This window comes from Gouania willdenowi, chromosome 21, assembly GCF_900634775.1.
Source record: "Gouania willdenowi chromosome 21, fGouWil2.1, whole genome shotgun sequence".
Classification (NCBI taxonomy): Eukaryota; Metazoa; Chordata; class Actinopteri; order Blenniiformes; family Gobiesocidae; genus Gouania; species Gouania willdenowi.
In genome coordinates, this window is record NC_041064.1 from 16,250,280 (window position 1) to 16,272,689 (window position 22,410).

At 39.5% G+C, this 22,410-nt stretch overlaps 2 protein-coding genes across 4 annotated transcripts in view; both read left to right on the plus strand.

Moving 5' to 3' along the window:
• The window catches only part of gsk3ba (glycogen synthase kinase 3 beta, genome duplicate a), a 70,021-nt gene that overhangs the window by 21,877 nt on the left and 25,734 nt on the right, over positions 1-22,410 (plus strand). The window contains exon 1 of one of the 3 annotated variants that reach the window (XM_028435175.1): positions 19,731-20,608. The exons of 1 other annotated variant lie outside the window; for it this stretch is intronic. In XM_028435175.1, coding sequence (XP_028290976.1) covers positions 20,521-20,608 — 88 coding nt within the window. In that variant the 5' untranslated portion in view covers positions 19,731-20,520. Of the gene's footprint in view, positions 1-19,730; positions 20,609-22,410 lie in introns of those variants that run through there. One more of the 3 variants, XM_028435176.1, reaches the window with a different exon arrangement.
• Positions 5,301-15,107, plus strand: LOC114454682 (probable G-protein coupled receptor 156). The gene is given in 16 exon segments (XM_028435304.1): positions 5,301-5,445; positions 5,743-6,108; positions 6,111-6,302; positions 6,305-6,889; positions 6,892-7,382; positions 7,615-7,742; positions 7,831-7,966; positions 8,068-8,178; positions 8,276-8,410; positions 8,614-8,700; positions 10,928-10,972; positions 10,975-11,166; positions 11,773-11,931; positions 13,544-14,515; positions 14,518-14,671; positions 14,674-15,107. Coding segments are annotated over 15 exon segments (3,876 nt in total). The 5' UTR covers positions 5,301-5,445; positions 5,743-5,744; the 3' UTR covers positions 14,799-15,107.

Sequence of the window (22,410 nt, forward strand, 5' to 3'; positions counted from 1 at the left end):
TCACACTCTGTTCACAGTCAAGGAGGGAACACCACACACACACACACACTGAAGTGGATTTATTGATCAGGTGTCGCCATGTAACAATGTCAGAGCGCGTGTTGCCGTTTGCTGTGCTTTCACCTTTTATTGTGCGCGCGTGGAACGAAACGCGATGCAGCCCGAGGCGGGAAAAGCCGATGGGATCCTCCACGAGCTCTGAAGACCGAGGTTTGGCCCCTTTAAAACTCACTTTTATAGACTTGTTCACTCATAGATGTTTTGATGACGTCGTTGGGTTAGTTTTTTTTGGCTAGCGCCGTTTCACACAGGAAACATTATTTACTATATTACACTGGTTAACATTTCAATTCATTGGAGGCTATTGTTTTAATTAAACATACGGTCTGCGGTCTGAAACCGGCCCTGCCGAAATATCCAGTTGAGCCCCTACTCAGGTTGACTATACAAGGTGTTTTGTGTGTGTGTGTGTGTGTCATGATAATATTGAAGCTCCTTCTACTGTAAACTCCCTTTGTCAGTGCCTTTAAAAATAACGAGTAAGTAAAAAAAAAAAAAAATGGTTAAACCTGTCATCATGGTAATGTAGATAGTTAACATTTGGTAAACAATATTGCCTTGAGTAGTTTATTATAAAAGATAGCTCTATAAAAGGCTCATTTAAAATGTATCATGTGACTATTAATCGCAATCGGTACTATTTCAGCTTTTTAATGTAGATTTGACAAATGAAATGTATCGAAGTGATGTTTGAAATATAGGCAGATATTGCCTGTCACAGTGACCTTGTACGGTTGCACATAACTGTTAAAAAAAAGCCCAACATTTATACAAAAGTTACTTCACAAACCAAATATTTTTCGTTAAAAGTTGCTAAACACAGAAGAATAAACCTGGCCCCGAGCTGTTGTTTCTGTCACATTCAATGAAACAAGTGTCAGTATACTAGTTATACTTCTTTAACAAAGCCATATTTCTCAATCTAGTTTAACTTACTCAGCAATAAAGTTAATAGTGTGTAAACCCATTTCCAAACAGTTCAACTTATAAGCAGTCTTTTGGATAACATGCTCATAAGTAGGCCACAACCTTCATTTAAATACACTGTTATTTAGACAATATACAAGTTGCATCAAATTAGGAATGTTTTTCAGGCCATGTCTGTTTGAATTGCACCTTTTTTTTTTTTTTTTTTAAAGACATTAATGTTTGGTTGAATTAATATGAATGTGTGTGAACTTTTAGCAGAAGTAGATTGAAAGTTGTGCACCATGTCTTCTAGCAGCTGTAAGTAACCTCCAAATCAGCTTAAAGAATAAAGTAAAAAAACGGATTACTTACTCTGAAGGAATGTTTCAATATGTGCAGTTATAGAGATAATCCTAAAAGATACAATACTGATTTATAGGGCATACCTTTTTATTCCTTCTACAGTATATCACACATGGGTCTGCTGGCCAAATTAATCACTTTAGTGTCCAATCTTGCGCGTGGAAAAATTTGGTACCTTAAAAATGACAAGAAGACCATTAGTCATTAAGATAACAACTTATGTGTTGGACACCCATGATCTACAGCAAAACAAATTGAATGCACTAAGCATGTTTTCTGTGAGAAATGGAAAATAACTTGAAAAACTGAGGTGCGACCAAAAAAACCAATCTGTCTCCATTCAAGTCTGACTTCCCAAGCCTCTGCTAACTAAAGTTTTATGTGTGCTTTAGCCTTCAGGACAACAAAATACACTTCTAACCTCCTTTTTTTTTATCCCGTCAAAACGTGTTGATAAAGCATATCTTGGATTTGGGTATTGTTCCTGCTGCTTCCACACTGACCTCCAGTTGAGTGTTGGTCAACCTTTGTGGACCTTTTTTGGGTGGCAGTTGAAACCCACAGAAGCAGGATCTTTGAAAAACGTGCGGAAATGCCTTCTCTGTCGGCTTTTCCTGCAGGGAAGAATCAAGACCCAGATCTAAACTTGGAAAGTGACGAAAGGACACGGACAGGAACTGCAGACATTTCCCACACACATGCGGCCTCGGTGGTCTCATTGTTCTGCTAACACCCTTAGCTTTGAAATGCATTATTCACATCCAGAATCGTTCAAAAACTATGTATTTTTATAAATTTGTGCTCTATCAACGATTTCCACGCTGAGTTCCAGTTTCTCTGGCCATCTTAGTCATTGTCTGGCTTTCTGTATCTATACCGGCGGTCATGCATCTTTTCAGCAAACATGTTGCTGAGTCATTACAGGGACAGCAATCATCAGAGTGTCTGTCTTTACAGCTCACAGTATCAGGTGATACCAGGCTGCATAATTAAACCTGGAACATGTCGATGCAGCGTGGGGTAGCCTTGTAAAAATGCCTGTGGCAAGAGTGACAAACGGGATGTTATTTGGTGATAAAGTTGACATTTTCAGCCTCATATAACCTGGGTATATTGCAGATTTTATTGTACGATGAGTATGAAGTAAGAGCATCATTCCCGTTGCTACTTCGCTGTCTTTCTTTTCGTGCAAAAAGGAGCGATAATTACATGGATGATGTAAGCTAATAGAGTAACCAAATATACCCGGAAACACAATGTCCATCTCCAGCACTCTTCGGGGGCGTGTCCAACCATTCATTTCTAACTTAATGAACTCCAATGTATCTTTTATATTGATGTATCCAGAAAAAAGCTCATGCAATACAAGGAAACCATGCAAACGCCACACAGGAAAGTCCCAGAAGTTCTAGCCACTCACCACCGTGCTGTGTTCTTCTATAACTTCATAGTAGATAGCTTTATATATCTACTTTAATATTAGTCAGGGTTCGCGCCAGGGATTTTCCACGGCGTCGGAAATTTGGAAATTTATAACCCTCTGGAACACTAGTTACATTTGTTACAACTTTACTTTAAAGCCAAAAGTAATTTTCAAATTGGTGAAGTGTCATGATGAATGGAGTGAGAGAGTTACTCATGTTTGGTATAGGTCCTCCACAAATAAATGCAAAATGCAGACACTGTATAGAGACAAGAAATAACATTTTTCAAAAGGCCGATTCAAAGACGCGTTTCAAATTTAAACCTTCCGCACTCAGCCCGCCCAGTTGTCGGCCAAATAGGGCGTCGTGCGAGTCACGCACATCAAGGGGACAAATTTGCATCGGTTTCCCATGAAATAGAGAAACAAAAGGAGAAGCCGTGTGCGTGTCGGGACAAAACAAGGGTGTCCATTACACCCCTTGACACATTGCCCGGGCGGGCGCTTGGTATAAACAGAGACAGGTTTTAATTACACTGTTCTTTTGAGGTGTTTCTTGGGGCAAGAGCAAATAATGTTTATTTTTTCAAATTTAAATTAGGTATTATTTCGAGGGTACTGATTAAAAAAAGAAAAACAACAGAAATGCCCCCCACAGCATGAGGGATCGAAATCAAAGCGTAGGCACCCCCTACGCTTGACTGCGCTGGCGAGAACCCTGTTTGTTGACTGTAGTTTAGGTGGTAGTAGATGTTCCAGTTCAGATGTTGCTGGTTTCTGAGTGTGTGATTGGGTGAATAAACTGGTAGTTAAAATATAAGTGTTTTGAGAGAATTCAGTGATGAAAAACACTGCTTTATTTTGTGTGTTTTTTTCACATGCATGTCCTCACTGCTGTCCTTTGGATGTTTCTGTCTTAGCACCCCATGGTGGTCACCTTAAGTGCTACATATTCTGTGATAAATATAACTAACATATCTGTAAACTGTGTCCTCATGTAAACCTCCAGATCCTGTTTTTCTGTTGCAACTTTTTAAAGCCCATTACACACCCCTACTGAGCCAAGCAGGGTATGATTATCTACTTCATGAATGCAAGTCCGCCTCCTATATGCAGGAGTCTTTCATTTCCAAATGTCACCGTAACAACAATTTGTTTCACTGCTCTCCAGGATGTGTGCGTGACGGTGGATAGACGGGGGCCAATCATGAAGCCTGAGCTGAACTGCAGCTCCGAGTGTGATTCCCCACTTTGCTTCATCCAGTCAGGAATTAGCAGGCGGGAAGGCCTGGAGGTTCTACAGAGGCTATGCAGCCTCAGTGCGGTATGTCCTACACACAAAAAAAAACAACAAAAAAAACAAAGAGCCCTGTACGCACTTATTGAGCGTCAACAACACTGACTAAGTTACGAGTAAGAAATAATTATTAGTGAATTACCATTGTCATTGTAAAACCTTCTGTTGTTCATTTTGTAGGACCAGATTGTTTTTAAAACAAAATTGGCTGCAATCCATTTGACAGTCTCTCCATGTTTGGATTTAAATTCACAGAAGAGAAACTTTTGACTGCTTATGAATGTGCAACTGTGGGTTTCACATAACTGGTTTTTAATGATGTCCTTATCTGATATTGATATTGGTAGAGGTCTGATATCAACAACATTTGATTATATCGACCTGGATTTAAAATATATATACATTTATATATAAAATATATATATACATAATATGATTATATTGGGTATATTAAGGTTGTTTTCCAAGTTCTTCAAATGTATTTATTTTATTCGATTGTTGAATATTTTTTGTTTAAGTTTAAAATTCCTGTAACCCATTGGTTAATAATAATGGGTCAGTTTTTCTTATAACTGCAGTTGCTGACTGTTGTTCTCTGTTTGAGTAACATCACTTGATCAAAACTTTCTAACATTCCACACTACAAAATAATCAATAAAAGTAAATATGATTCATGCTGATATCCTGTATTGGCCAATACACAAGGCAGCAGTATCAGTATCGTATCGAAAGTGAAAAATCGGGACACCCCTAGATTTGATACCACTTTAAGTATTATTACTTAAAGGTTGAGTTGGTAATGTGCTGCTAATCTTTTGTCATAATTCCCCTTAAGACTTTTGGCCACAGGGGAACATCAGTCATTGTTGAGGTACAGTAATAAATCCATCCAAATGTCATGATTTGAGGATTTTTAATGGATATTTTCCATTAAATAAGTTCTGGTAAACCTTTGTTTCACAATTCTAGCCAAAGTCTGTTGACGATACTTGTAAAAGATACAATAAAAGATTTTACTTGTATAGGACTTTTAATTCTGGAGAGGACAAATTATATACTGAATCTGTCAGTATGTTAAGGGAAAATTGTAAACTTCCTCTTGAAAACAAAGGTAACAGAAATTGAAATCAGATGATACAAAAGATTTAGTTACATGCTACTTAGAGAAAGCAGCATAAGTGTAGAGTTTGAGTCAGGTTATAGGGATGGACCCCAGATGCTATGTTTAGTATCTCAGTTGCTGTTGCCTTTAAAAGAAGAAATGGCCATCAGCACAGAGGCGGGCACAAGAAAGTCAAATTTGACTTCCCAAACAAACACTCAAGCAGAGGAGAAACTGGGCCAAGGAGGGTAGTCAAGCCTTCATTGCCCTGCTTACCCACACATGAATGAGGTGAGTTATCATTTTAACACTTTCAAGATTCTAAAGTTAGTGGAAGAGAATAGCATCTCACACTTTATGATAATGACTACATGAAAGGAAAGCCCTGGAATTATTAGTTGTTGTTGAACTGAAATACCATAACGGCCATGTGAATGAAATGAGAATCAATTTACCTTATTGTTATTTGTAGATGTGGACAGCTCAACAAGCACAAGTATTTCCAGACTGTTGGGTTTAGTAAGGGACAAAAATACAAAAGAGCTGAGAGGACTTGGTCCTTTAAACTCCACCTGTTTGTGTTCTCAGATATGGCAACAGTTGGCTATGTGCTGTCCAAGGAGCAGCTTCTTTGCCCCATCTGTCTGGATTTGTTCGAGCAGCCGGTCTCTACTCCATGTGGACATAACTTCTGCCATGACTGCATTAAAAAATACTGGAAGAGTGTGACTCTGCCTCAGTGCCCCATGTGTAAACACAAGCTATACAAGAGGCCCAACCTGAAAGTAAACACTTTCATATCAGAGGTGGCGTCCCAGTTCAAGCAGCTACTGGAGAAGAAATCTAAAACCAATGTTGTCGACCAGTCAACAAGCCGCAAAGAAGAGATTTCATGTGACGTGTGTCTAGGCAAAGAAATCAAAGCTTTAAAGTCGTGCCTTGACTGCTTAGCCTCGTTTGTGAGACGCATCTGGAGCCTCATCATGTTCTTGCCACCTTCAAGAAGCACCGTCTGATTAGCCCCACCATGAGCATGCAAGACAGAGTGTGCAAGAAGCATGAGAAACTGCTGGATCTGTTCTGCACCTCTGACATGATGTTTGTGTGTAATGTTTGTGTGCAAAAAGACCACAAGGCTCATCACATTGTTTGTATGAAGTTAAGAGCAAAGACAGGAGAGCTGAGATAGGAAGCATCAAAGAAGTGGTGGAAGAAATGATCGACAGCAGGCAGCAGAAAATCAGCGAAATCAATCAGTCTGTCGCGATCAGCAAAAGAAACACAGAAATGGAGATTGAAGAGAGTTCGGAGGTCTTTGACAATTTGCTTCAGCTTGTCCAACGAGGACATGAGGATGTGGCTGAACTGATTAGAGCAAGGCAGAAGCAAATTGAAAACAAGGCCAGTGAGTTCATAAAAGCTCTGGAGAAGGAGATTGATCAGCTCACGCACAGGAGTGGTGACCTGAAGCATCTCTCTCACACTGAAGACAATCTCTATCATCTCCGCACATTGCCAGCCATCAAAGACTGGTCCGATGTCCGCGCAGACAGTGCTGACTATGTGGGCACCATGAGGAGAGCGGTCAGAAGAGTAATGAGTCAGCTGGAGACGATGGCACAAACTGAAGTGAACAGACTGTGTGAGGCTGAATTCCAGCGTGCCCGGCGGTATGCTGTCGACGTGACCTTGGATCCCAACACGGCTCATCCCAAACTAGTGGTGTCTGAAAATAAGAACAGGTCTATCACAGTGATGTCCCACTGAGCGTCCCGGATAACCCTGAAAGGTTTTACCCTGGTGTTAGCGTCTTGGGAAAGGAAGGTTTCTCCTCTGGAAAGTTTTACTTTGAAGTGCAAGTGGAAGGGAAGACCGAGTGGGATATTGGAATCGGACTGGAATCGGTCAGCAGAAAAGGAGGATGCATACTAAACCCTGAAAGGGGATACTGGGCTTTGGGAATGAGGAGTGATCAGAGCTACTGGGCACTGGACAACCCTCCTGTCTGTGTGCCTCTGATTGAGAAGCCCCACAGTGTTGGGGTGTATGTTGATATGGGGTGGGGGCAGGTTTCCTTTTATAATGCTGACACTCATTCCCATATATTTACGTTCACCGGATACTCCTTCAGCGGAAGAGTTTTCCCTTACTTGAACCCACGCAGAAATCACGGAGGGGTCAACTCAGTCCCTCTGATTATATTGCCTGTCAATGTCTTGTGTTTCAAATAAATCAGGTCAGGCAAGGTCACTTTTTGTTGCACTTAATTTTTTAGATTAAAGCTTTAAAACATGTGACGTGTGCTCTTTTTACTTTAATAAAACCTTATTTACCAATATAAGAGTTGGTTTTCTGTGTGGATCTGTTTTCAGGATATATGAGTCAAGCAATACTTCTGTCAGTAGGTTCATATTTTTTTTATTAAAAAATTGTTTTTTTCAATTTTCATTATGTGTGTAGATGACAGTGGAGCTCCCCAGACGTCCTCTGTCCCCAGTGCTCAGTGCTGTGTTGTGGACGCTGCTCTCCTGTGGCATCCTGTTGGCAATGTGCTTCCTCATCTTCACGCTGCGCTTCAAAAATAACCGGTGGGTCACACTATGAGAAGTATTACAGTACAGTTTAAAACTGATGTTATAAACAAATGTGAACCTACTGACAATGTCTTCTTATTAGGATAGTGAAGATGTCCAGTCCCAACTTGAACATCCTCACTCTTTTTGGAAGTGTCCTCACATACAGCAGTGGCTTCCTGTTTTCCATTGACGAACAAGCTTGCTCGCAAAATGGAGTATCTATAGCTGCGCATCAAGTAGGCTTTTGAAATACCCACAGTTCTTCAATTCTATGATAAAATGTTAGTGTTCTGATTGTGATCAGAAGTGAGGCTGTGTGTTTTCTCCTTTCCTCCAGGCCCGAGTGTGGATGCTTTGTGTTGGGAGCACTCTGGTGTTTGGACCAATTTTGGGGAAAACGTGGAGGCTATACAGAGTATTTACTCAACGAGTGCCTGACAAGAGAGTGGTAAGGAATGACTTACTGTACATGACATGAAACTACTCAGTTTTATGTCTTTAATGCTGAGGGAAGAATGCCAGGACTCAATTTTGTTCTGCCTCAGATCATCCGAGACATTCAGCTGATGGGCATGGTGGCTGTTTTGATCGTGTTTGACTTGCTAATTCTCACTGCCTGGAATATCACAGATCCTATCGGGTGTTCCAGATCCGTCACAGCTGTCGTTAAGGTATCATTTGTTCATTAATTTCCAAAAAGCTAATAAACTGTTTTTGTTTGACAACAGAGAACCACATTTAAACCATCATAAGCTATACCTAATTACTAACTCACTTTGTTCTGATTAATGTGACTGAAAATATGCATTTAGTGTAATGATTACTAAGTACAAATGTTTAATTTTTCTTATTGATCTGTGCGTCTCTCATTATAGATGATGAGGAAGGATATCTCATATCTTTGTCCCAGATGGACTCTTGTTCTTCTAATTATTCAAATCTGTGGTTCATCATCATTGCTATTCAGAAGGCAAGTTATCTTTTAATGTTATTTAAATGCAAAACTTTCGGGATTTGTTTTTATTTGTTCTTTTAATAGATCAATTCAATATCAGAATCAGAAAAAACGTTATTCATTCCCGTGGGGCAATTAGCACAGTTTCATCCCATCCAAGAACGTGAAAAGACAATCACATATAACATGGGGGACAGGGGCAGGGCAGTAGGTCGCCACATGGACAGCGACACAATATTTAGATGAAAAGTAGGAAAACAGAAGGAAAGGGAGAGGGGAAAAGGCAGGTCCTAAACTGAGTTCCCTATTAAGGATCACAGTGTAAAACTCGGAAAAAACCTCATCAGCGTACATGCACCAAAAATAAACACAGTCACAACAAAAATGGAGGACCAACGAAGGCGTTGAAATATAATCCCTTTGCTTCATTCTGATCCAGTCAGATGACGTGTGACGACCCCCTCCCTAAACCACCTGGAACTCTTGTTGCGGAACTGAACCTTCAAGGTCGTCCCACGTCATCTGGCTGTCTTCAGAAACGGCGCTAAGGGTTTATATTTCAAAGCCTTCGTTGGCCATCTGCCCGCCCCCACTCCCCTCGTGCCGCACGGTGGTGTGCTTGCCCGCGTCCCCAAACGGCTGGAATTCTCTTCTCCTACCCACCCTGATCCGCTCCCCCAGCCAACCACCCATCCCACCCTACCTACGTGGCATGTCTGTGTTCTTTGACTGTGTTTTTGCTTAAGTACATGTTGCCAAGGTGGTTTTTCCTAGTTTAACCCCGTCTTCTCCAATAAGGAATTCAGTTTCAAACTTGCCTTTTCCCCATCACCTCTCCTCCTGTTTTTGTCCCACCTTTCATCTAAATTAGTGGGCGCCGCAAATGGCACCCTGGTGTGTTGATGTGTGTCCTTCACTCCAACTACCGAGTTAAATTCCTTGTACTGTTTTTAAACTGTACCTGGTGAATAAACTCCTTTCTGATTCGGATTCTGATGTCTACACAAACATCTTGGTGAGTAAGAGACGGACTTGGGCGGCTGGCTGTGGGAGCCAATGATGATTTGCGATTTGTTTTCGATTCAGGCTAGCACAATATCGGTAGCCTTGAGTCCTGGTCCCCAGCAGTTTTCCAATAAAGTGGCTTTAACTTGCAGCCGAACATTTCATTTCTCCAAGTTGATTTCAAATTCCGTGTAAACGTTCCAAAATAGCCTTCAAATTACTTTTGAGTTTGTTCATCACATTAGTCTGAGTATTAAGAGTCCTGCACAATCCTTCAGAAATGACTGGCAGCCTTTCCCAAACAGCTGCCAACGGTCAGAAAGCTGCCAGCTCCAATCAGCAGCATGCCTGCTACCATAATTCCAATCATGTAGATGTCTTCCTAGTCCTCAACGGAAAGAATGGAAAGACACACGACCCGCGCCAGGAGTCAAGCGCGTAACCAGCACCAACATCACCTCTGCCCGTTCTTTTGTTGAAAAGATTGGGTCGATTGCATTGAGAGACCAACTGATCAATTCCATAATTTTGGTTTTCGGATAGAGATGTAAAGAGAGGCCCTTATTAGATTCACAAGACAAGACAAAACAAGCAGCAGTGAGGGCAGATAAGGGTGGGAGAGGAAGCAGAAAATGTAACCGCCTTTGTCGAGTGCAAGAAGAGAAGTGACTTGAATTGAATGATGAATGAGAAAAGAGGATAATGAGAAAGGATAAATACAATGGACAAAGAGATAACACATAGCAAGCTATAACATAAAAAAGGGACGACGTAAATCCTAAAGAATAGTGTTCAAGCTCTCAAATCAATATACTTTAAATTACTCAATGGCACATTTTGCTATTGCATTGTATTACATAATGCCTATAGCACACATTTGCACATGCAAACTGATATCTAATGGATATACATAGGTTTATCACAGTGGACTACTTACCATACATTGGAATTTTAGATTTACAGGAAGTATCAAAATGTGTGTCTTTGTTTGGCTCCCTTTTTTTCATATTTTTTCCAATTTAAAAGTGGGAAATTTTAACTTTTGTTTTCATAGGAGATACAATTATCCAATACCTTAACAAATAGTACATTTAACAGCAGTGAAAAGAACAAGTGCAAAATTAACATGTAAATGGAATGATTTCATCATATGTCTATGCTTTTTTTTTTAGGTGATTGTGTTTTTTTTAGTAGTTAAAGCTGGAGAGAAATCACATTGAAAAATTGTTTTTTTCAGGGCTGTCTTTTCCTTTACGGCACATATCTGGCTGGACTGACGACTACAACGTCAGCCACCCTCCTGTCAATCAGTCTCCCACCATCATAACAGGTGTCACGTTGGTCACCTTCTCCTCTGCTGTGGCTCTTCCCGTGTCCATCTTTCTACAGGCCTGGCCCAACCTGGTCTCCAGTGCTGTGGCTGGAGCCGTCTTTATCTGCACGCTGGCTACTAACTGCATGCTGTTTGTACCTCAGGTTAGAAAAGAATGATCAAACATTGTAGTATTACCATGACGACGTCTGTATATTTACATTTGCAACATTTCTACAGATTCTAAAATGTAAAAATGGAAGGTATATTTATAATATGGTAAAACATATTCACTATAGATCAGTGTTTTTAGGTTAAAGCTGTTATGCAACACTACAACATTCCCACACCACATGCAACTCCAGTTTAGATGCTTGAGATCAGACGAACTGAGCGAAACTAAAGACACTTATGACAGGTTGATGAATAGCAGTTACGGGCATGACTTTCTATGTTTGATTAAAGCAAGTCAATCCGCTCTTCGTGTCTAACTCAGTTTTTACGTGTCTGTCAGTGCTGCATGACTCAACAAAGGGCATTTTATGAGTCAAAGCTACGTAGGCTGCTGCAAACAGGTTTACGACTCCTTTTAGAGTCTGGCAGTAAGTTCATGCCGCAACAAAGGAATGCGTTTTTTCTCGGAAATAAGGGAAGTGCTTGAACAATGAGCAAGGCGCGCCACCACACCTGGGCTAAATCTCGTGTCCGATAGTCGTCATGAGATCTTCCAGTGGTGTGTGTCATTGATCTCACATTTGGCTTTTCTGTAGCTTTTGCAGTGGCGCCAGTTTGAAGTGGATCAGAACAACCAAAGTCAGATGGCCAAGTACTTCAGCAGCCCCAGTAAGAGCCAGCCCTCCGTGTACAGCCAGGATGAGATCTACTACCTGCTGGGGGAAAACACCTCCATGAAAAAGCTCCTGAATGAGGTCATTCCCCAATAAGTATAAGTGAGAGAGAGAAAAAACTCTCTATGACACAATACAGAGCAATCGATCCTGATTATTATCTTCAGGTTATATAAAATTCTGTTTTTTAATGTTTTGCTGCATAATTGTTTTTTTTTTTTTTTTGTCCTTACATTTGAATTTTAGGAAGCTTTGCTATCAGGGTAAATAAATAATAAATACTAATTATTTCTGTTACTTTTAACCTTTTCAAAGCCTCCTGTGCACATGCCGCTAACACACTCAAACAATACATCTGGGTAATAAAGTGAATATATATAAAGCAGCCAACCTTTATAGATGCTAATGCTATAGTTTGTACATTCTATAAACATTGTATTGTTTTCATATATTTAAACAAATACATAGAATATTTTTGGGGGACTTTGTTATAAAAACCTTTTGTCACTAAAATACATTAAAAAATGTAACATCTAATTGTTTGATAAGGTTTTAATGTTTAAAACTTATTAAATGAGAAAATACAAATGAAGGAACCATGAAACAGCATCACGGGACATTTTAAGTAGGTGTTTTTCGACACATATTGTGTTTACGAGGTTTGGTGGGGCCCTGGAACCTTCCCCAGTTTATAAAGCACTGTAGTCTGTGGACAATTTGCCGTTAGGTTGCAGAGCCAACATACATAGCAAGACAAGCACATACTCATGAAAATCTATGTGGAATTTTCATTAAAGCAAAGAATTAAAATACAATATCAACTCAGTGTAATGCAAGTAACACAGCCTTAAGACAGATCAGCGGCCACTAAGAAATACTGTCTGATTCAAGATGAAGGATTTACTTTCTAATCACAATAGATTTAACATAAATGTACATATACACAGTTTGAGAAGGAACAGGAAGAAGCAAATGCTAGTTCTGCCCCTCTTTACTTTCAGTGTCTAATTCTAACCATTATAATGTCCTTCCTGGCTATCCCCTTAAAATAAATACAAAAAAAAAATATGTCTGCAAAGAGTTTTAAGTCCATTTAATATTCAATGTACCACCTCTTTATAGATGCAAAGCCCACATTCCTACATACAGAAAGCTATTTATTTTTGCATTAAATTTCAAACTCAGGAGGATCAAACCAGCAGAGGGTGACATAACTCTTACATACACGTATCATTGTCAATTACTGAGCTTCAAAAAATAGGGACATGGCATCAAAGGAGAGAAGCATCAAGCCACTCAATTTCAACACCTGCAGGTTATGAGAATCTCCATCCCAGATAAGGTTTCCACAGCTGTCTGTTCTGAGAACTCTAAACTGCTCTTTGCATGAGGAGTGAAGGTCAAACTGTTTCTAAAAAAATATTTTTTTTAACAATTGGTCAAGACCTCAGTAGTCAGAAAGAGTAATTTATTTCATCCCTTTAACAAAAATGTCAACATATTCGTCAATGTTTTTGTTCATATGCATTTTTTAATGAGTTCTTGTTATTAAAGAAATGTAGTCAACAAAAACTATAGGCAGAAGTATTTAGTCAATAAAGTTAACACTGCTGAATAGATCATTTCTAACATTACACCAGTGTCCTGCCAATGTGACTGAATGATTTTATTTTGTTTATCCATCCACTTTCAGAAGAATGCTGTGATTGACAGTCTTCAGGAGCAAGTGAACAATGCCAAAGGCAAACTCCTGCGACTTATGTCCACCAGCCATTCTCCTGAAGACCAGGGCATGGACTCCTCCACCAGTAATCTTAATTCTTCCTCCACTCAGACCACTGAGCTTCAGTCTGAAGAACCTTCCATCATGTCTTTTCCTCAGAAAGAACCACAATCTACCTTCTTGTCCACTCGTATTCCTTCTTGTGCCACAACTTGTCCTGTTTCACCATTTACTGTTACACCATCATCAGAACCTTCCACACTCCCTGCCAATGATCACCAAAGAAAAACCCAGAGACAACCTTCTTCTTTAGGCTCCCCGGTTAGAGATGAAATTGAGTCAAAAATGGAAGATGAGTTCTTACAGCCACGCCCATTTCCTGGGTCACTCAGAACAGCAGAGGAGACTGTCCACTTTGTCACTTCTCTACAGTCTCCACGAGGTGATCTATCATTTCAACTTGAACCAAACACAAGACTAGCTGGTTTTATCAGTAGTGAACAGTTGCAGGAGATCCTCCAAGAGCTGAGTGTAGACGCCGTCACAGAAACAACTCTTCGATCACCTGGCCGAGAGTCTCGATCATCTCAACCAAAACCCTCGTTGCTCGCCCTACGTACTCCATGCTCCCCACCTCCACCTGCTCACTTCCACTTCCCCAGCATCTCTCCTTACACTATGAGAAAGCGTCGTCCCCCCTTTGGCTCCTCCAGAAGAAGTCTGGCCCCATCCTGTTTCTATACTGGTCCAGAGAATTCCCGCTGCAGGAGGACAAGACACACACACAGAGATCCAGTGAAGCACTCTGAGGCTATCACTGATGATGGCCTTCCACAGGGTCACACTATCAAAGAGGAGGATTCTGCAAGACAGAAAGCAGAAGGAAAACCTCAAAGATTTGTTTCAGTGTGTCACAGATGTTCCGTTCGACAAAGTGCTGAACAAATTACACTGCCTCGCCTGATGTGGAAGAAAGACACAGTAGCGATCTGCAGTGTAAACATATCCGGGACTCTTGTGGTTACTGGGACTCAGACTCCAGCAGCTCAACAGATTATTCCTACTACCACCGTCCTTACTGTGACTCCTATTTGCAAGATGCTCACTCATGAGCTCAGACAGCTCCTCTGACTCCTCCGACAGCGACGATGAGGACTACGCATCCCTGTACCTCTCCTCACGGCCTGTAGTGTTCAAAGAAGACCTCAAACCCACCTTTGTATGACCAGTCACTCTGCACTTTAGAAATATACCCATTTACAACTGGAATTAATGTGTGCATGAAGGTAATGGGATTCGCTATTGGGAGGTTGGCAGTTATTTTCAACAGAGATGTCCTGAAATTGGGAGATCTTTAATCAAGTATCATAGGAAGTGGGGCTGGTTGGTATTTTCTCCAAAATACATAGTGCTTTGTAATGTTTGATATCTTCCTTTGATATATTTATATTGTGCATTTCTATTGTCAGACTTAAAAAAAACCTATAACATGTAATTATTATTATTACATAATAAATGGTTAAAAAGAGAGAGAGAGACCAAACATAAAATAGATCATGCAAGCCCTATAAAAACATGAATGATCATAAATATTTTGTGCTCGCTATTCACAAATCCTGTATTTATTTAGATATTTAACATTCTGTTTCAGTAAGCAATTTGACTTTTTTTTTTTTTTTTTCAAATTTGCGTTTTGTCTATTTTACTGCAATATCTATTATTTATAGGATATAAAATATATTTTGAATGACATTAGGCAGATACGTGATGTAAAGTGCAAACAGTAAACTGACCCACAATGCAACAAAATGTGTTTTAGTTTGCGCTGCATTTACTGATGCTCTTGTGCCTTCACTGTATGTGGTATGAAATGGTGCAAATGCAAACAGGGACATCCACAGGCCAGTTTTAAAAGTGCACTGTGTTTAATTGAGGTCTTTTATTTGTCATATTTACTGTAAACCATGACCACCTCTTTCATAGAACCTAGAATGACCTTAAAGACACTGACTGCATTTATGTTTTTATATACTTATGTACAGTATTGCTGACTATTTATATACTTTTAAGTACTTATTTATTAAGACTTGGAGGGTGCTATACAGAGACGACGACAATGTTCAATAATTCTGATCTTGAATATTGTCAAAAAGAAAACTAATACATCTTGTCAGATGTGACCGACAATAAAGCTGATTTAATTATTTGTTTGTTTATTTTTTGATTGAGACAACATCTATTTTATGAAGCGATTCTAAGATTTTGCATGTATTTACACCTGTCGGTGACCAACATGTTAAAGAATATGAATTCTAGCAATACCAAGTTTTATAAAAGTTCAGATTTGTCTAAAATTTCTCAAGTTGAATTTCACTGTAGCTAATTATTAGATATTCCTATCACGTAGATTTTGAATAACAGTGTGAAATCAAGGGTTACAAGATTTTTTAAATTAAATTAAAAAAAACATTTTCCAGTTCCTATCCTCCCAAAAATACACTGGGATATTTTATTTGTGATGGTTACTTTGTGAACATCCCACCAACAGTTTTAGTTGAATTCAGAAGCAGGTAAGATTTAAGACGCAACTCATTTACTGGGACCACAGCTGAGGTATAGAATAGAGAATGCTTATTGAATAGTTTTGGTGAAGATGTGAGTATTATCAGTTATCAATACAATAATATACTGCTGGAGTTATCAAGGTTCTGCATAGTATGAACGGAAACAGTACGACTGTATATTGCATCATTAAAGCTATATCTTTTTAACAGACACAAGTGTTGAGATGTTTTTACTTATCAGTCAATAACAGGCCCAAAGATGCTATTTACATTTTCTTTTTTTTCCACCTGAAAACAACTAGGTTTGAGGAACTTTCTCCAGGTCCCTCAGTATTTATTTTGAAGAGCAACTTAGTAGGAATTGGTATTCCATCATTGGGATGTTTGCTATACTTTGCATAAGAAGTGTTATTTACATAATGGCTGCTGTTTGTTTGGACTTGCAGAATATTATCGAAAACTCATTTTTGATCGATGACTTAAACAATTTTTTGGTGTCTTTGGCTTTTCTTTTATTTCTTCAAAATGTACATTTTACTTAAAAGTCCTTCTTCAAAGACTATTTACACCTTTTCTTACTTCCAAGCACACGTCTACTGGAAGTATCCACCATTGACTCAGGATTTTCCAGAAAACGCGAGAGCTTTATTTAAGATATTCTACTTTGTGAGAATAAGTCTCTGCATTCTAAATTTACTTCAACACATTTCAATTTTTTAGTCGTTGCTTGTGGATTTAAACAGGCAAACAACCATTAATTCATTCAAAGTGCTTGCTTTGAAGCAGGGTATTATTTGCCTAGTTGTTAATCCACCTTTGCCTCTAAAAATACCAACTCAAATATTTTTTCTGTTGCATTACTGACTTAACCTTGCCCTTGACTTCAACCCCCAACCACTATCTCTGTTCTGTCTCTTTGGTTCTTCTTACCTTTGCTAATGGGAAAATGCATGCTTGCCGTGGGGAGGTGTTGCTATGAAGAGATGATAGTGTCTTGCATTACTTCTGCGTAGCTGCCTGCTTTGCTTTTGAGATGCTGGTTCTTAATGTGCATTTTAACCCATGAAAGGCAGCCTAGGATAAAGTCTCTTGTAAGTGGAGGGTGAAGAGTAAAAATAAACTACACAAAAGGCAGAGGCAAGACAAGTAGACCACGGTGAAGTAGAAACGACATTTTCATTTCTTACAGCAAAGGTCAGCCTTAAATGTAATCTTTGGACAGTTTTAGTCTTTATCCTACATTTTATACAAGTTTGAATTGGTTTTAAACTCAGTACAGATGGATTTCTTGAGCATACTTAAGGCAAGGCAAGGCAAATGTATTTGTATGGCGCATTTTATACACAAGGTAACTCATTGTGCTTTACATGATCAAAAAGTGCAACAGAAAACATTCAACAGCTTAAAATCTATAAGAACATTAAAGTCAGGGGGGAAAAAAAACAAAAAAAAAAACATCAGTAAAATAATTTAAAATCATCAACAAACACATTACTTCAACAACATGACCAAAAATCTCCCTCTCAGTCATACGCAGTAGAGAAAAAGATGTAAATGTATTACCTAATCACCTAACAAAAGGGGATATCCACAAGTCTGTGTGTAATTCTCACTTAGATAAAGATAGTCTCCAGTTAGCTCATTAGCACTAAACCAAAAGTGTTGAACTCATTATAGTTTGTTGGCATCGCGATCCAGTTTAATCTAAAATGGGCTGTACCAGAAAAACTGTTTTTTTTATTATCAACATCCTAAACTATGAAAGTTGAATGTTTACTGTTCTCAATGAACATTTTGAACACTTATATTAAAAAAAACAACACAACAACAAAACATTTTCCAATCTGGAAATCATTTTTCAAAACTTTTAACAATAGTGTACAGCAAAATATCATCAACATGTAGAAAATACCTCTTGTAATTCATGCAGAAAGTCTGCTGCGAGGCATATGTTGTGGATGTCAGAATTTTGATTCATAGTTACTAGAGGTGTTTAAAAAAACAATTCGTTGATATATTACGTCACGCGATTCTCGAATCAATTCAAAATGCATCCATATCGATTTATCTATTTATTTATTTTTACCTGTATTTAACCAGGAAAGTCTTTTCCACTGGAGACATTGTAACTGTACAAAGAAGTGCACTGAAACCTGGGCATGTTGACCAGCTTGTGTTTTTTCAATAAAATCTAAAAAGAAAGTAATAACTTTCTGCATTTATTTGTTATTCTGGGCATATACCTCAGGCAGATTGTATGTTATTTTTTATTTTAAGCTGTTGGCACATGGCATGGCAAGCCAATGTTTTGACTGTAAAATATGTCAATAAAATATATTTCATACATAATGTTCTCATGAAGGTGTACACATTTATATTTAGTTGTTTCTTTTTTTTTTGTGCACTTTGTCTGCACATGCTGTAAAAAATCTCAATAATCGCCTTATACTTTATTATCGGGATATATCGTATTGTATCGTAACCTATGTATCAGGATACGGATCATATCGCCAGATGCCAAGCAATACACACCCCTAATAGTTACTGTTTACAGCAGTGGTTCTTAAACTTTTTTGACTCAAGTACCCCCTTTCTCTTATTTCTGAATCCAAGAAATAAGTCTGACTACAACATTTTGCTTAGAAAACTATTTTAAAAAAACTATTGCGCATAATGATAGAATTAACGACTTATAACACACATTTTAAAGTCTCATTTTGATATATATATATATATTGTGTGTTTTTAGAAGTATAATTAAAAAAAAAAGTCTATTCTCATTTTTCAGAAATTTCAGGTGACCCCACGTGGGATCCCGACCCCAAGATTGAAAAACACTGATTTAGTGGCTCCTGAATATATTAAATTCTATTGTTTAAAGTCTATTGTATACCACGCCTGGGGTACCAAGAATGACACTTTATTTGTTAATTTTTCCACTTTCCTCCCCCTGTCGTGCCATCGCTCACCCTTAGAGATACACGTACCCCCATTTGAGAAACACTGGTTTACAGTGTAATTTTATTCTTGCTTTATATCATCATGTAATACAATGATTGGATATTATACATCTATACCAACTCCCTTTCAAAAGCACTTTGAGCATTACATTTAGCATGACCTTGGCTTTTACACAACCATTATTAGGTGTTAAATTTGGATAAATGACAAGACAAATGCTAATATGATAAGACACAGAAAACATAACTATGACACCGAACACACTGATGTGCCAGGTTTTGTGGGAGGTTCAGCCACTAACATAGCAACAGTGCTGCAGGGCCTCCAGTGTGCTCTCTGACAGCTGGCTCCGTTAGAAATGACAGCTCTGTTCTGGCCTTCTATTGGTCACCAAAGTGATCAATCATAGATGAAGCCCCGCCCATTGCCCCTGTAGCGGCACGGGGTAAAAGGCTGTCTAGTCGGGAGGGCGGGGCCGTTCAAATTATGCCATGTGGTACTCTACAGCGCAACTGTGATTGGCTGTTAGCCGGACGGTTAACGCCCAATTATGACGATTACCATCTGTGATTGGCTAAATCCACACCCCTGATTCACCGTCTGGGCGTTCACAGTTTTGCCATTCTACATTGTAAATTACGCCTGTTACGTGAACCTTTGAGGAGAATTTCCATAGCCTAGTGTAACCCTTTACGATAGTAGCGTAATTGGCGAACGTAGCGACAAAGACTAGGAGGCTAAAACCTGTGGGGAAGGAATAAAAAAGAAATTCGTCGTGTGCTGATAGACCCCCGTTTTCTGAGGCCTTTGCCGACTAGGAAGAGACACCGAAACATACGACAGGCGAGGTTGGATTCGGAGGCGGTGTACGGCGAGTGCACACGGTGAGGGGGACCGGGGAGACTGGTCGTCCGTCTGAAGGCTAGGGTATAGCGAGGCAGCCGCCATGGCAGTTGGATCATTGAGCCTCCACATCGGGATATGAAGAGGAACTGCAAGCGCCCCAAACTGTTATTAAAACACAGCGTTGGTCACTGATACGACACCGGATCGACTTTCGACGTCCCATCGGATCCCCTTTGCAGCAGTTGTCCTACATCCAGAGATAAATCGCCTTTGGCTTTTAAACCGGGGGCCACAGGGAGAGGCCACATCTATGACTATTTTATCAGGATCCAACACGGGATTTAAGGAAGAAATTATGCTTTGATTCAGCGTCCTTTGGAAAGAACGGGTAGTTTATTAGGTGTTCGGAAGAAGAAGTGTGAAGGATTGTGGGGTAAAAGGGATTTTCTAGCTCCCCTCCCTCTGCTATCACATCGACTTTCAACCTTTTTGAATGAGAAGCTTTGGAAGACCCATTTATTCTTTCTTTTAACGAGTCAGTTTCCATAGTCCGGAGAATCAAACAGGGATTGGATCATGTCGGGTCGGCCCAGGACCACATCCTTCGCGGAGAGCTGTAAACCAGTGCCGCAGCCCTCCGCGTTCGGGAGCATGAAAGTCAGCAGTAAGTAGAGCTCTGAGCACCCTCACTAAAGCCACACAGAAGCACATGTTCATTCACTAACAAACCCGACAAACCCTTTACCTACCCGGGATAGCCTAGTACTGTCCTGTGACAGGTTGGCCGGGGCTCGGCGTGCTGGGCCGGTCAGCCTAGCCGGGTTAGCAGGCCGCACCAGGCCAAGCTACAAGAAACCAGGGTTTTTAAAAATACATTTTTAAATGTTCCACCTGGATATTACTCACAGTAATGTCAATTTAAAACTCCCAGTGGTGTAGCTAGTCATATGCGTATTACAGTTAAAGCGTTAGGACTCGTTTATTACGCATGTGTCAAAGCGGAAGGTGCGCCCACAGGAACGGACGCTGTCCCGGAGACGGGCCGGTCTACCGGTGCCTGTGACCATTTCAACGGGTCGAGTCGAAATTAGACATTGCGACGGCGGGGAGGGATGTGACATGGAGTGTCCTGTTCAAGGGGCCACAGTGGCACCGTGCCGGGATCTGAGGACCGGCTGGCTGCGGACATGAAGCAATGCCACTTACTAGGCCTCCCGGGGATTTTCCATGGGGGGCTGTGATGGTCATTACTAGGGCTGGGTGATTTGGACTAAAACTCATGTGTATATTTTTTCTTTAAAATAGTGATATACGATATAGATCTTGATCATTTTAATTGAAATTAAGTCTAACCAGAAAGACAATTCTGGGTTAAATTTGCTGATACAAAATGCCTCAAAGGCATATTTATTAGGGATGTCCCGATACAACTTTTTTCCACTACTGATACGATATCGTTATTGCAGCCTTGAGTATTGGCCAAAATCGATTTGATACGATATCAGCACGAATGATACTTACTTTGATTACCTATTTTGTAGGTGGAATGTTAGAAAAGGCTTGATCAAGTGATGTTACTCAAACAGAGAACAATATTCAGCAACAGTAGGTATGAGAAAAACTGACCCATTTATTATTAACCAATTGGTTACATTTAACCTTCAACATAATTTATACAGTATTCTACAATTGAATAATATATAATATATATTGGAGATTTTAGATGTATTCCGATAAAATCCGATATTCTTTTTCTGGCTGATATTGGACTGATATCCGATATCAATATCGGATTGGGACACCTCTAATATTTATTAACATACAGCTGCACAATATGTGCCGCTTTTGGGTTTTCGCCTCTAAGGGACAGCATGTGTGAGTGAGTTCTGTAGTGTGGCTTGTTAAGTGGTAGATCTGAGATAGGACACACTCAGCAATCCATCTAATTGAGCTTTTCATGCTGTTCTGAGAAATAGAGAAAGCAGCGACCTCTAAAACAGGTATTTTGATACAAAATAAACTATAGAAATTCATTTATCAACATAGGCTATATTGTAATTTTCTATATCGCCAAAATAGAAAACTCGATATATCTTGAATCTCGATATATCGCCCAGCTCTAGTCATTACACACATCTCTCCTCCGGTTTTGCCTCATTTATGTGCTGATGTGTATAAGATGTTTACGTGGCTCTTTTCCATGTCGTTTCCTAGGCGAGTTTTACAATGCGGACTCATTAGGTTGTAATATTTAATGATCACTTTACACTTAAATTATATATGACTTATCCCTATCTTACCTTTGCTTTACAGTTAAATGACCCTATTATGTAATAACAGCTTAACATACCATTGAAACTATGACTTTCTCAACATAAAATTGCAATTGATCAACATCGATCAATAGCCTGGGCGTTTAATCTGATTACTCTTAATATGTAACAGACTTGTTAAGTTTTTTGCTGT